We start from the raw sequence: 13,655 nt of genomic DNA on the forward strand, positions 1-13,655 counted from the left end.
CCCCAGGTGAGGGCAGTGTCCCCGAGTGCTGTTACACCCAGGACTGTCCCAAATCATTTAGAGTGGCCTCTAAACGCGTAGCCTTGGAACCTGAGTGCAAACTTCAGCAGTGACAACTCGCTGGATTGCAAAGAGGGCAGAACGTGAAACCCACTGCGTTATAAAAGCACCAGCACAACCACCCCCAGCCTGAAGGCCTTTCTCTTCATCCAACCCCCCCCCCCGCCCCCCACACCAGCCCCCGTGGGGCAATCATCTCAAATTCTTCTCTCTTTGATCTGCTCTTTATTTACTTTATTAGGGAGAAAAATGTCCTTTTCTGTTCTTCAGTCCTCTTTTCAAAGGGCTCTAATTCCAGTCATCAGATGTGCCTCCGGATTCCCTTTATTAGACACCAGCTCCTGAAGCCTACAGCGTTCCCTCTTTCGGATGACCCCTCTGAGTCTCTCCCCTGGTCTTCCTTCCCCACCGCACTGCCTGCCCCTGAATCACACTGAGGGTTCGTGGGGACCGCTGCCTCGGAGCCCTGGAACTAGGACTGGAAAGAAACCATCTTCAGGCCCAAATAAATCATTGCCACCTCATTTCACTTTTAATTTGCTACTGATTTTTTTTTGGTTTCGTTTCCCCACAGCCTCTCCTCTCTCACCACTCATGCATTTTCAGCCTCATTGCTCCCCGTCGGACAAAGCAAGGCTGAAAGGTTTATCTGTAACCTATTTGTCTCTATTATAGGTTCCTAAACTTTAATTAAACAGGAGACAGTGAGGATCTCAATCCTCCTTCCTTGCCTCTACGGGTGTTGCTGGTGCCATCTAGTGGCGAGAAGGTGTGGCGTCTATTTTCTCTTGCGACACGTTAAATTTGGAGGTGTGTTCACTCCATCAAATTCACATCACATGAGGGGAAGGAAAAGGCATGCAGAAAAAAAATTTTTTTACCTTGAAAATTCTCACCTGCAAAAGCTGAGATGGGTTCTGGAAAAAAAAACAAAGAAAGCATTTTGAGTTAGATAAGGAGAAGAATCAAGCGAACCCAGGGCATGATGAAGATGACTTCCATGAACTCTTTAAAAAATAATACTCCTTAGGACATGTCCCATAGCCTGCACATGTTCTAGGCTGTGTCTAACACATGATCACCATGGGGGCTGGTGGGCGGAGAGAGATTCTCAAAGTTACTTTGGAACAAAAAGCCCTTTATAGGGTAATGGGTCCCAGAAGCATTGTAATCAGTCACTTACCACTGATTACTTTCTCAGAATCTGGATTACTTTGATATGCCCGGGGCCTGAGAGTTGCCTGAAGGGACTGGGTGGTCCCAGGTGCTTCTGACATCACCAGGCACACACACCCGGGGCCCTTGTGCCAAGAAAAGCACTTGGTGAGTTACTAGTTATTACTGTCACCCTGCTGGTGACAGTAATATAAAGGCACAGAAAGCAGGTTCCGTGCCTTCTCAGGATCCCCTCTTGCTATGAGGAACATCTGTGGCTCTGATGGAATAGGACCAGGGTGCTCTAGGGGCGAGCTGGGTACAGTGCGTGTATCTGAGGTGGGCTGGCTGCTCTGCACTCTGGCCAAGGGGGCACTCATGATGTCCTTCCTATACTGGTCACTGAGTGTGCAATGGTTAATCTTACACTAAATCTGGGACCTTGGGCATTGGAGTTCTGAGCTTCAAAGCAAAATCTACAATGTTCCTCCACTGCCATAATTTGCTCTGCAGTTCATTCATGCAGAAGAGCTATTTGGGTGATTATGTTATCACTCTGATGTAACATATCTACTATTTTTGCTCACCAGTAAGGCTTCCATTAAAGCCATCAAACCTTTCCAACACGTAATTCTGACTGGCAGTTCTTCTTGTAATTCTTGTCCTCAAGCATTTTTTTTTTTTTGCTAAAAGCTGGAGTCTGATGCCGGGGTCTTGGCACCCCCAGTCTCCACACACTTAGTGCATGTCTGTTTCCGCATGGGCATGGGACTACAAGACTTCCCTTCACCTGACCCCTACCACCCGGGATGCTGCCTAAGACACAGTGACACTCACTCCTCGCCTCCTGCCTAGGCTGGTCGCTGCTTGCCCCACTGGGTGACAACTGGGTCTGAGAAGGGTGTGCTGCCTTCCCTCGAGTACCCCAGCCCCCAGGGTCTCATTTGAACAAGCCAGAGAGAGACCGACACTCAACGTACCCATGCAGTTCTCCAGCGGGACATCTGTGCTTATCCGAATGTCATCAATGGCAATTTCTCCTGAATGTCCTTTCCTGATAACTCCCTCGAACACAATCTAGAAGCCAGAAGAACACGAGCCATGGTTAACTGAGCTTCCTGGTCCCAACAGTGCAAGGATTCCCAATTTTCTGTGAACTGCAGCTTAAAACGTGTGTGTGTAAGAGAGAGAGAGAGACGGCTCCTGGTGCACATCTGCCGACCACATGGCGAGGTGCTTGGAAATCTTAATTTAAAAAGAGTTGGTTCAAATCAAATGTGTATTTGAAAGGATTAAAAAATATATATTACAAGGTGATGGATATTGTCCAGTAACTCAAATGTATTGATTAAAGAGGCCCCATTCGGGGTGTGTTTAAAGAAGGGTTAAAATTTCCCTAGCCATTTTTGAGCTTCCTTTCTCATAAATCTTTCAACTGCCCCCCCCCCAAGTATTTGGAAACTCAGGAGACATGAGCAGGTGGGGGTGAGGTGAGAAATAGGGTGCACAGCTTCAGATCGCCTTGGGAGGAACACTGTTTTATGACCCTGTCATGACAACTAGAAAGGAAAGGATTTGTTCCTTTAGCAATAGTTTACTGAGCACCTACTATGTGCCAGGCACGAGAATGGTCACAAAACCTCATAGACAAGGCCCGTTGAGAATCTCACCGTCTAGTGGGTGAGACAGAATTGCAAACAGATACTTCCAAGATGTATTAAGATTAAAGCAGGAATGCAGGTGGGTGGGGAGAAACTCGGGACACCTTACACCTCCAAAGTGACCGCACACTGCACACAGAAGCCCCTCTGCTCTCTGGGCTTCAGCCATTCCCCATTCTCACGCTCGCCAGATTCCCTCCGCAAACTAGCACTCGTCCTCTGGCAAGCTGAGCGAGCAGTTGGCTGCCTCACCAGCCATCTGTTGCCGCTTCTCGTCTGGGGAGGAGCAGGTTAATGCTTTGGCTGGTTCTCAGTCACCTCTTCCACGGCGCCTACTCTACCCAAGTTTCAGGCACAGCTGCGCATACCCATCTGTGCCTCAGTCTCTCGCTCTGTGGGGCAGAGATAATAGAACTAAACTCCTGGAGCCACTGGGAGAGAAACCACTCATTAGAGATGAGTCTCTCTGGTCTACTGGACATTAAGCACAAACAGCAACTCTTCCCTCCCTGAGTTCACACACAGGCTGGGACAGGTCTGGGAGGTTGTTCTCCCGGCTCCACGGGAGCCCGAGCCGCTCCACGGGCCTCTTCCCTGTGTCTGGGGGGCGTGTTTGTGTTTATTTCCCTGGCTTCTATGTCCCTTTGTCAGCCTACCTGATAGCAATCTAAAATAAAATGGAGAGAAGAAACATTTGCTGGAGAAGATTTCAGCAATATAAAAGGCAATAGGAGGAACAAAGAACCAAGTCTGGGTGTAGAGATAGTCACATTCTGAATAACAAATAAGAGTGTCATTTAGTTGCCATGGCAACGTGAGAAACACAATGAAAACAGCAGCGCTTAACCACGTTCCCTAATGATGAATGGGCATGGCCCTTTGAAATATTGAAATACAGATCCCCACGGCTCCCGCGGATCTCCGCGCCCGCCTCCCGCCACCACCCCACCTGATACTCCATGTCGTAGCTGGGCAAGATGATCCGCCCATGTTTCCACTCGCTGCCCTGGTCCTCGCGGATGACCCAGAGGAGCTTGCTCTCCTGGCTCGCTTCCCGCAGCACCTGCAGCGCCACCCCGCGGCCGCCTGTGGCTTGGTACTGGAACTCCATGCACACCGGGCTCCGCGGCAGGTGGACGGGCGGGCTGATGAGCCGGGCGTACTGGCCCTCTCTTCGGCCATCACTCTGCAGCCGCAAGAAATTCCTGTCATCTGGGGAAAATAAGCCAAACAGAGGTTTTCCTGGTAAATGCCAGGGAAAGATACCAGCTTGCAGCTGTTGCTTCTCCAGGGGAATGGCGGGGATCAGAATCTTGTTTTTTCCTGTCCTTGTTCTCCACACCCCGCATCCCTTTCTTAAGGCTCCTTCAGAGTCTTGATTCAAATGCTGCGTCCCCTTGAAGCCCTTTGCGTCTTTCCATCAAGGTGGTCCCTCCGGTTTATTCCTAAACACCACTTTCTTTGAGCCTCTTTTATGTACGGCACCTGTGGTTGGCCTTATGTCTGCTTGCATCTGCACTGGTCTTCTCTCCCTAGATTCCAAGAGGCCAGGCCTGTACCTTGTTCATCACTGGCATACCAAAGGGGCCACTGCAGTCTAATTAATGAACGGCATTGTAAGGGGGTGAGGGAGCTGCTACAGTAGATGATGATTCTGGCCAGGTGGTTTATGCTTCCAGCCTTTATCATCTTGGCTGAGCACTGTCCAAATAGAAGGCATTTAAAACCTTCTGTCTCCACCAGTGTTACTAGATGGTGCCTGGGCGACTGTAAATCAGATGCCTAGTGTCAACTTTGAGAGGACAGAGGGTGATGGCTGATAAGGGGTGATTCAAGGACTCCATGCCCTTCCTTGCCCAGCCTGGGGAGGCCTGACCTTGGCCTTTCTCAGACAGCCAGGGGAACACACCACCAGCGGACAAAGGTGCTGTCATGGCCCATCACAAGGGCAATGTGGTTAGTAGAGGCTAGACACATGTTGGAAAATTAAGGTTTCACCCAACCAAATGTTTAGAGAGTGGGCCTTTCAGCTGACTAATTTTCAGCTACATCAGACACTGTGAAAGACTGCGTTCCTCTTCCTGTTTGCAGACCTCAGGCCTCGCAGACATGGGCGGGAGGACCTGCACCTGCAAATCCAACTCGTGCAGGGGTGTTCTGCCCACTTATACGGAGAACAGGGTGGCATCCGAGGAGAACATCTCGCTGCCTCCTCGTCGGCCCTGAAGCCTCCGAGGCTTCTGTAAATGGCAGGGACACTTCACGCCACACACCCAGCACAGCACACACCTCAGGATCTTGCTAATCAGAGACATGTGCACCGAGCCTTCCTACTCAGCTGGGTCTGTGATCACCTTGGGCTTGTTGGGGGAGGAGAGGCAAGGACTTCAGGGCTCTGAAACAGCTGGTTTGCTGTTGTTACTCCTGCTGACATCATCTTTCTAGTGAGAGTGGAGCCTGCCACAGGCCTCCCATTGGGGGCCCAGAAACAGCGCCTTCCTCCCCCTCCTCCCAGCCACCGCTCTTCTCTCCCCTGGCTTCCCTAAGTCCCTCCTGGTTATATTCCCTGGGATTACTGCTCTAGGAGCTATGCTGCCCTGAAGTCAAGTTAGAGTAGTTTAGGATGCATAGTTGGAATTCCAGTTTGTGTGTCCTTCACCATTCAAAGTCATGTCTGTCTAATACCCCACAACATAAGGCCTCTTCAAGGCCAAAGTCGGCACAGATAACCGAACAGCTGCCTACAGCTGGGAATTTTAATGATGGTGATCTCCTGAGAAGAGATACTGGTTCCACAACCAGACACTCGGCGAGCTTCTGAACCTGTGCTTCTCCTATCAGATCTCATTACTACTGCTATTAATGATAATAATTATAAGTCCTATTTGCATAATGCCTTACAGGTTACAAAGCATGTTCATATGCATTATTTCATTTAATCTTTGCACTCTGCCTGTGAGCTCAGGTTTATTCATCTTACTTTGTACAGGATGAAAAAACTGAGGCTCAGAAAGGTTCAGGTGGTTTGTCCAAGGTAGAGAGAGACTAGTAAGGAAGCAGTAGAGCCGGACTTGCCCTTAGGTGTTTCCACCTTCGGACAGGAGGCTCCTCACTCCAGCTGCGCCCCACACACCCTGCCCCAAGTCTGGGCAGTCAATCACACTCTATTCAAAGTCAACTGGCTTCCCTGGAGGCCCTGCTCCTTTTTCTCCTCTTACCTGTAATTCCTCCCTCCCTGACCAACCCCCCTGTCCCACCTCTTTGGCTACTTTTTCTCCTAACCCTTCTACCATATTTCAGCATTAATTCTTCCCTTCTCTCAACAACTTGGGCATTTACTGACTGTATCCCTGATGTTACCTTGTTTTTTAAAAGGCTGGAGGGCATTTTTTTCTTGCATTTTGGCAGGTCAACACCCACTGTGTTACACCATAATTTAACTGTGTTAGGTGTGTCTTTCTTATCGCCCCAGTTAGAAATGTCCTGGTATCACACATAGAAGGCTTAATACGGCTTCTTCTCATGGACTTTAAATAGAGACACATATAAGCCACTACGTAAGGAAATTTTGTTTCCGTGAATCACTGAACAACAAATACAAGGATAAGGAACGATATGAGGCTACATATTGGAAATAAGAACAGAGGGAGAATCAGCTAGCCTCTGGCAACCCCTCAGCCTCCCAGTTCCCTCCCACTTGCCTGAGCCAACAAAGAGCCCTTTTCAAAGGTGAGGTGAATTAATGACAATAGGGGTGACCTGCGGATGTACCCACCCACCGACCACCAGTGAGAAACCCCCAAATGCTCCCACGCTCTAGTCATTTTCAAGCCCTGACTGTTTCCACCTCATAGATGAAGAAAACCAGATTTCAGAGACTCATTATTCAGTCTTCTTCCTTCACAGTTTCACAAATAAGACCCCCTTGCTGCCTGAAAATTGCTTGGCAGAAATACCGTCACTTGTGTGAATTTACATTCTTAAGCAGTAGGGGAATCGTGGTATAATGGTTAGCATTTAGTGAGTAAAATGCGTGTGGAGGTGTAAAGAGCTGGGCTGGCTGGGTGTTATCTGGGTCTGTTCTGTGCACCCCTCCTGTTGCTAAAACTTCAGGCCCAGTCAGGCCAAAGGCTTCACGGGCTGCTTCTCCCAGGGGCCCAAGCTCACCCCCTCTCTGCTCCCCCCTTGCCTCTCCTCTCCTCTCCCCCCTCTCTTACACAAGATGATAATCACTATGCATGATTTAAAGGACCACTGGAAGACCAGGGAGTTAATGCTGGTGGCGTGCTAAGCACGAGCAGCTGAGGGATCATAATTCAGTGCTGACATCTGAGCTAATCCACTAGTTTGCAGAATCTCAGGACAAGCAGGCCTCTGAATTTCACTTAGTTAAATCATTTGTGCCCCACTTGTCTGTTAAGTGCTATGAGCTCCAGGGAAGAAAGATGATATGTAAATTTAAGGAATTAGCAGTAGACATCCGTCAGAGGGACGCTGAGCTGCAAAATGTCCCTGCCTGTCACTGAGGGAGACCTGATTAGAACCAGGAGATCATGAAGGAATGGCTCAGACTAGGAAAATTCCAGGGAGGGGGAGAAAAGAAGCAGGAGGAGGCAACCAGTGTTAACTGAGCACCTACTATGTGCCAGATGCTATACCAGAGGCGTTATCTGCCTCTATGATGTATTCTTCCCTGTGAAAGAAGTTCCACTTTTACAAAAAGAGAAAGTGAGGCTCAGAGAACTGCAGTGATGTGTCTGAGACCTTAGCTACAGAGTGATGGAAGTAGGATCTGAGCCCTGATTGGACCCAGTGAAATTGCCTGAGCATGGCCTTTCACCTGGGCTGGGATCCTGGTCTAATCCTTACGAATCTTTTAAAGCCTCAGTCTTCCCACCTGTTAAATGGGCACAATGACATCATTACTGCCCAGGGCTCTGAGGAGGGAGGAGGAAGTGGCAGGATGCTTCACAGAAGCATTCACACTGATGCTCCACACGACGCCTCACACAGGGACAGGGACGCAGTAAAATCTCAGTCAGAACTAAGGTCTTTGTCACTCCCACTATGGTTGGACGCACTGCCTCTTGTGCTTGCCTTCATGTTTGTTTTGTGTTGGGTTTTCGGTTTTTTAGAAAGAAAAAGGGTTGAAAGAGCACCAATAACTTGGAAAGGCCACTCCGAGACAAAGGGAAATATGGTTTGGCCTGAAGACAGTAAAGGCGTTTTTTGGAATAAGACAGTTCCCGGGTCCATTGTCTCAATCCCCGAAACCAGCCGGCCCCAAGCTGTACATCATGCACCGTTTACCACACAGGTGCATGCAAATCTATGGTAGATGAAGTAAAATAACACATGAGCCTGGACGAGGGCGGGACCTCGTGAGACGGTTTGGAGCAGGCCAGCCCTGTTGTCCGGGGAAATGATGTTGAAAACACCCAGAACAGCTGTCCACGTCTCTGCTTTCAATTTCCCAAAGAAGGAGTTTCCATAGGCTGCACTGGCCATGCGTTTTCTGGGTCATTGTCCCAACTGTCAGGAACTTCTTAAATTCAGCTTTAAGTTTTCCTGCTGTCATTTGGACACATCCTCTTTCTATCCCTGATGGAGCACAGCCAGTATCTGTCCTCTGACTTAGAAACACTGTCACTCGTGAAGAATTAAGACCCTTAGCCTTCCCTTCCTTGGGAAACACAACCCTTCTCCTTTAAATGTCCACTTCCCAGGCCTTTGCTTACAGTGGTGGGTCTCCACTGACCCTTCTCCAAGCTAAGTGCTTCTGTTCTTTTAAGTCAGGGCACCCATTCATGTGCTGTAACGAAGCATATGTGTACAAGTGAAGTCTGCTCTTCTGGAATGTCCCAGTTTATGGCTCATTACTGCCAAACACAGGGGAGGTTTAAGCACACACTGGCTGTTGATTACTTGAGAGAGCAAAGGGTTGGCATGGCATGGGTGGGCTATTTTAATGATTTGCTTGGACTTTAAAGAAGAGCCCTTTGCATTGTCCAGAGGTTGCCTGAACAGGACAGTTGACTAGCCGAGAACCAACCCTGCCTGCTGGAGACTGTCTTCTCTGTCTCATAGCTGACGGCCATGACGCCAGCAACGTAGAGCCTCCAACACAAGGACAACGGGAAGGACATGTGTTCAGTTGCTGAAGGAGAATGAAGAAATAACGTCCCAGAGACACAGTCCCCTTCCTCCCGGGCCTGACATACTTGGGAGGTATTTGCTAGGGTCCCTGACTCAGAACATCTGCTGTTGCCCGTGACACAGGGAAAACAGTCACGTGGGAATGAGTTGCAGGGGTTCAAAAGGGCAGAGAGGAAGTGCAGAGGACGGGCTCATTCAGGCGTCTCAACCTGCTGCTGTCTCCAAAAAGGGTCTCCTGAAGTTTCACCTGGCGATTTACAGCCACATCTGATTTCCGCTGCATAAGTGCTTTGTGAGCACATGGCAGCGTCCAGCCCAACAGCAAGGGGGACACTGTGTCCCCACCTTACCCAGCCCTGAAATAAATTGCCAGTCTGATCCTCTTGGCTATCGCAAAGCCAAACACACCATCTGTCCAGCACGTACATCTCCTGGCCAGCATCTTGCCCTCCTGCTAGAGCAACCATCTGAAAGAATATTTGGTGCTGCAGGAGATGTAGTCTCTTTGTGTGGGTCATGCTTAAAACATGAGTCAGCCCCTCAGCCAGCCTCGCAAGGTCAGTCTGTCTCGCTAAGGTCCTCGAATTAACAACCAGGGAATGGAAACGCTGACTTTGGATGAACTCAGCAAAATGTTCTCAAGGTTTACGATGGTCTGTTTTGTGGACAATTTGAGCGTTCAGGCCTGGTCTTTGCAGGAGTCTGCCTGAAGCTTTGCTTTGGAACATCGGCTTTCCTGAGGGTTTTGCAGTGGAGGCCGTCTTGCCATCATTCTGTCCCTTTATTATCAACCCACATACTACTGGGGAACTCAATCATGACTTCTGAAAAATAATAATAATTGCTTCTCCTCTCTACTGCTGTCCTTTCTACCAAGTCAGAGAAGTGTTTCTACTTTCCTTAATGAAGGACCTCTATGCTTTCTTTTTCAGGTTGAAGTTATGAAGGTACTGCCTGAATGGCGGCTTTCTTGTAGCCAAACTGGTCTTTAATTACCTATCGTGATCTCAGCCCAGGAAGTCCCTTTCTCAGTCCTGCAGTGGCTGCAGAGCCACCGCCAAGCCACAGCAACCTCTTTCGAAAGGCAGTTCAAGCGAATGCCAGTCCTGTGTCTGGACTGTCTGCTGCCACTGGTCGCATCCATGGGGAAGGTCTTCGGAGTTCAGAGAGTTGCTTTTTGACTCTGAGAGTCCCCACTAGCTCTCTGACAAAGTTCAAGCCCATCATAAGCACGTTCACTCACCCATGACTTCCCTTGGTTTCTCTGCTGTCATCTTCCCACCATACCAACCCACACTTAATTGTCTCCCATGTATGTCCCCCAGTTTTGCCCCCCATTCTAATGGAGCTTATTTAATGGCCCACTCTGCATCAGAACAGCCCCATGTCTGCCACGTACATTTGATGGGACAGCCACCGTTTATAAGATTCAAATATTTCAGAAAACTGTATTATTGATTTTATGCCCATTTAAGATTGCTTTTGAACTTGGAGTAAAGATTCTGTTCCCCCAATGCAATAAGCATATAAATGCGAGGCGCCAAAGCTCTGTCCTTTCATAACGGCATATGGCACACTATTCTAAATGGGCTTTGCCTGTTCCCTTCATATCACTTCCATGATCTGAACGCATTGAAATGAAGTGACACTGTAGTCATCCTTCATGAGGTCGACAACCGCATAAAGAGCACACACTTAGGGAGGCCACTCACGCAGCCTCGGGGCCGACCTGGTGTAGCGCCTGTACCTCTAGTCTTCTTGTCTGGTTTCTAACAACAACAACGACAACAACAACAACAACGACGACAAAAACAATTATTATTATGACTGTGATTGGTACTACTTGGCATTTATTTAGGATACTCTTTTTGATCAAACGAAATAGTTCCTACACTACCCAATGCCCATGTCACTTACTTCACTATGGTTGTGCGCCAAGGTAAGATGAACCAATGACCAAAATGCCAGCCTTCAAACACACCCATCAAGGGATAGTAGAAGTGGCACATCCCCCTAATGATTTGCTTCTTGCTTTGCAGCAAACTGAGGAGCAATAGCATCAGCGGGGGTCCCACAGGTCACGCTCATGTTAACACCTCATGGTGTGGAGCAGCGCTCGCCAAGACAACGTTCTGTGAAATGAGCAAGCCGCATACCCGCACCACCCAATGCAGCATGGCTACCGAGCCCTGAAATGTGGCCAGTGTGGAGCAGGAACGGAAGTGTCGGCAGCACTCGATTTTAATGAATTAAAATGAAGACAGCCACACGTGGCTGGTGGCTACCATATGGACAAAGGGGCCATTTCAAGGACTTTTTGCCTCGTGCTTTAAAGACCTGGTCCTGATCGTCCTCAAAATGCCCCCTCGGGAGACACTTTCCGCATCACGGCAGCTGCAGAGAAAAGGCGAAGTGGCCTCTGAGAGGACATGGGAGCAGCTCCTCTGTAGCCACCAGAGGTCACTGGATTGGGCACAAGTTCCCCAGGGCGGGTGTGAGCACACTGCAGGCTTCTGAGCCCAAGCAAAGAGCTAAATAAAGAAATTCCGAGTGCCTTGAAAGACTATCTTGAAAAACAAAAACAGTGGCATGAAACCAGTGGGTGTCTTGTCAGCCGTAAGCAACCACTACCGCTAGCCAAAAGAACAGAACTAATTGCTTACTTAAAAGGAAAAGAAAAAAGAAACTAAAAAAAAAAAACACCCCAAAACACGAGAAAAGAACTAAATCAGAAAATATCTAAGGAATGTAAGTAGTTTCCACAGACACTTCTAAGCCAGCGGCCTTGAGTATGATATTTCAACATGGCTATTTCCTTTTTTCTTTCCTCCCTTCATTTTTCTCCCTACTTGGTGGAGACACCTCCTTCCTTAAACATAATTACTTTTGTTTACCAGTCTAAGAAAGGGGTAAAACATATGGCCCGCTTCTCTTCAAGAGCGAGCGGCTCCTCTCCGTGAAACCTGGGATGTGCGGTGACAAGAGGCTTTCAGGTTGGACTCGGAAGGCCGGTGCTCTGATCCCATTAGCATTTGCCCTGCCCCTGAGCAAGCACAGCTGTTTCCTTTCTCCCGACTGCTCCCCTCAGGGCCCCATTTTTTTTTTTAAAGCAGGGACCACCCTGAACAGAAAGGGCTTTCTATCTTCTCTTCCTTAGAGCCTGCTATCCAGTTCTGTAAGGAGGAGCATGGGAAACAGCACATGGTTTTGTAACCCATCAGGAGGGCAGAAGGAAGGGCCCCGAAAACGGTATTATGATTTTGTTTTCTGGAGGCAAGTTACAAGTGCCATTTTCCCAAACTTCAGGGATTCCTCGGGAAGAGGAAAATAATTATGGTCTTTCTCTATATCTTAGGGGGAAAACTCCATTAGATCTAGCAGTTCCTATGGCCTTAATTTTCCTTCTGTCCCTGTCCATCCAGCCGAAGGCTGGAATTCTGCCCGTGTTGAGCTTGCTCTGAGAAGCCCTCCCAACCACAGGGTGTAGTGAATCAACCAGGACGGAGACAGGGACTGGAATTCCCAACCACGGCCAGATTCTGCAGACGAGGCACTCAGGTGAGGCGGAGATGAATGGGCAATGGAACAGAGGCAAAGGCCAGGGAAGAATGGACAGCAACTTAAGCTGCCACAGAAGTGTCACTTGCTAATCCGTGGCCTTGTGACCTGGACTGGACAGGCCTCAGACATTCTCTGAGGCAATCTGCTCAGCAGTGTGCAAAGGAGGAGGCTGAATGATTAGAAAGAACCTGACATTGAATGCTGAGTAAGAGCCAGTGAATGTCCCCATGCTGTGTCATCCACCTTCCTCTGCCAAGCTTCCCTCTTACACACGCAGCCATGCAGATAAACCACGGACACAGCAAACACAACCCAACAGACACACAGGTAGAGATTCACACACAAAACACACACACACACAAACACTAAATGCATATACATCTACACGTAAAAGACAACATGACACATGCACGCGTACACAAAAACACCAAACACCTGGAGAAAGGGACACACACACACACACAACCCCCAAATACACACATATAACGAAGCTATGCACACAAGCACACAGAAGTACAGTACCTACAAATCTTTAAGATAAAAAGTGGGGGTTGGGAAAACCACCAATTAATTGGGCCAAGTCTCAAAGGAGAGGAAATAAAATGAAAAATCCAGGCTGGGGTTATAAAAATAAGTATTTTTTCCGACATGCAGGAGGCTCATTATATTAATTAAACATTATTGCAGTGAACGAGAGGAGGGAGGGTGATTAGGGCTGGGACGAGGGTAAGTGTTCTCTCCTGTTGCCCGAGGCTGCGGTGATCTTCAGATATTAATCTCTCCAAGCACTTGAATGCTGAAGAGATAAACACTTGAAATATGAAAATGTTTTTCTCCAGAGCAGACGCTGTGACCCTCTGGGAAAGCGAGTGCAGGCTGTGCCGGGCGGCCGGCCGTGGCGCTCTGCTCGGCTGTCCTGCTGCAGCCTGGGAGCCGGGGACAGGGCCACGGCCACTTCTTGGGGTGAGGGGCAGCGGGGCAGCTCTGGGGAATTGTGCAGAAGGGGAGGACAGCTTCCCCCTTTTATTCTCCCGGCAACATTAATCTACTAACTTCCAGAAT

The 13,655-nt window shown here is 48.8% G+C and overlaps 1 protein-coding gene across 4 annotated transcripts in view; it reads right to left on the bottom strand.

Annotated features, from left to right (window-relative positions):
* Positions 1-13,655, bottom strand: part of NRP2 (neuropilin 2) — a 116,278-nt gene that overhangs the window by 29,036 nt on the left and 73,587 nt on the right. For 2 of the 4 annotated variants that reach the window (XM_053656886.1, XM_037166048.2), the window contains exons 13-15: positions 3,826-4,088; positions 2,196-2,292; positions 957-977 (exon numbers count right to left, since the gene is read on the bottom strand). In XM_053656886.1, the coding sequence (XP_053512861.1) occupies positions 957-977; positions 2,196-2,292; positions 3,826-4,088 (381 nt within the window). Of the gene's footprint in view, positions 1-941; positions 978-2,195; positions 2,293-3,825; positions 4,089-13,655 lie in introns of all 4 variants that reach the window. The other 2 variants (XM_037166050.2, XM_053656914.1) reach the window with 1 other exon arrangement.

This window comes from Artibeus jamaicensis, unplaced genomic scaffold, assembly GCF_021234435.1.
Source record: "Artibeus jamaicensis isolate MK-2021 breed Jamaican fruit bat unplaced genomic scaffold, CSHL_Jam_final contig_1015, whole genome shotgun sequence".
NCBI lineage: Eukaryota > Metazoa > Chordata > Mammalia > Chiroptera > Phyllostomidae > Artibeus > Artibeus jamaicensis.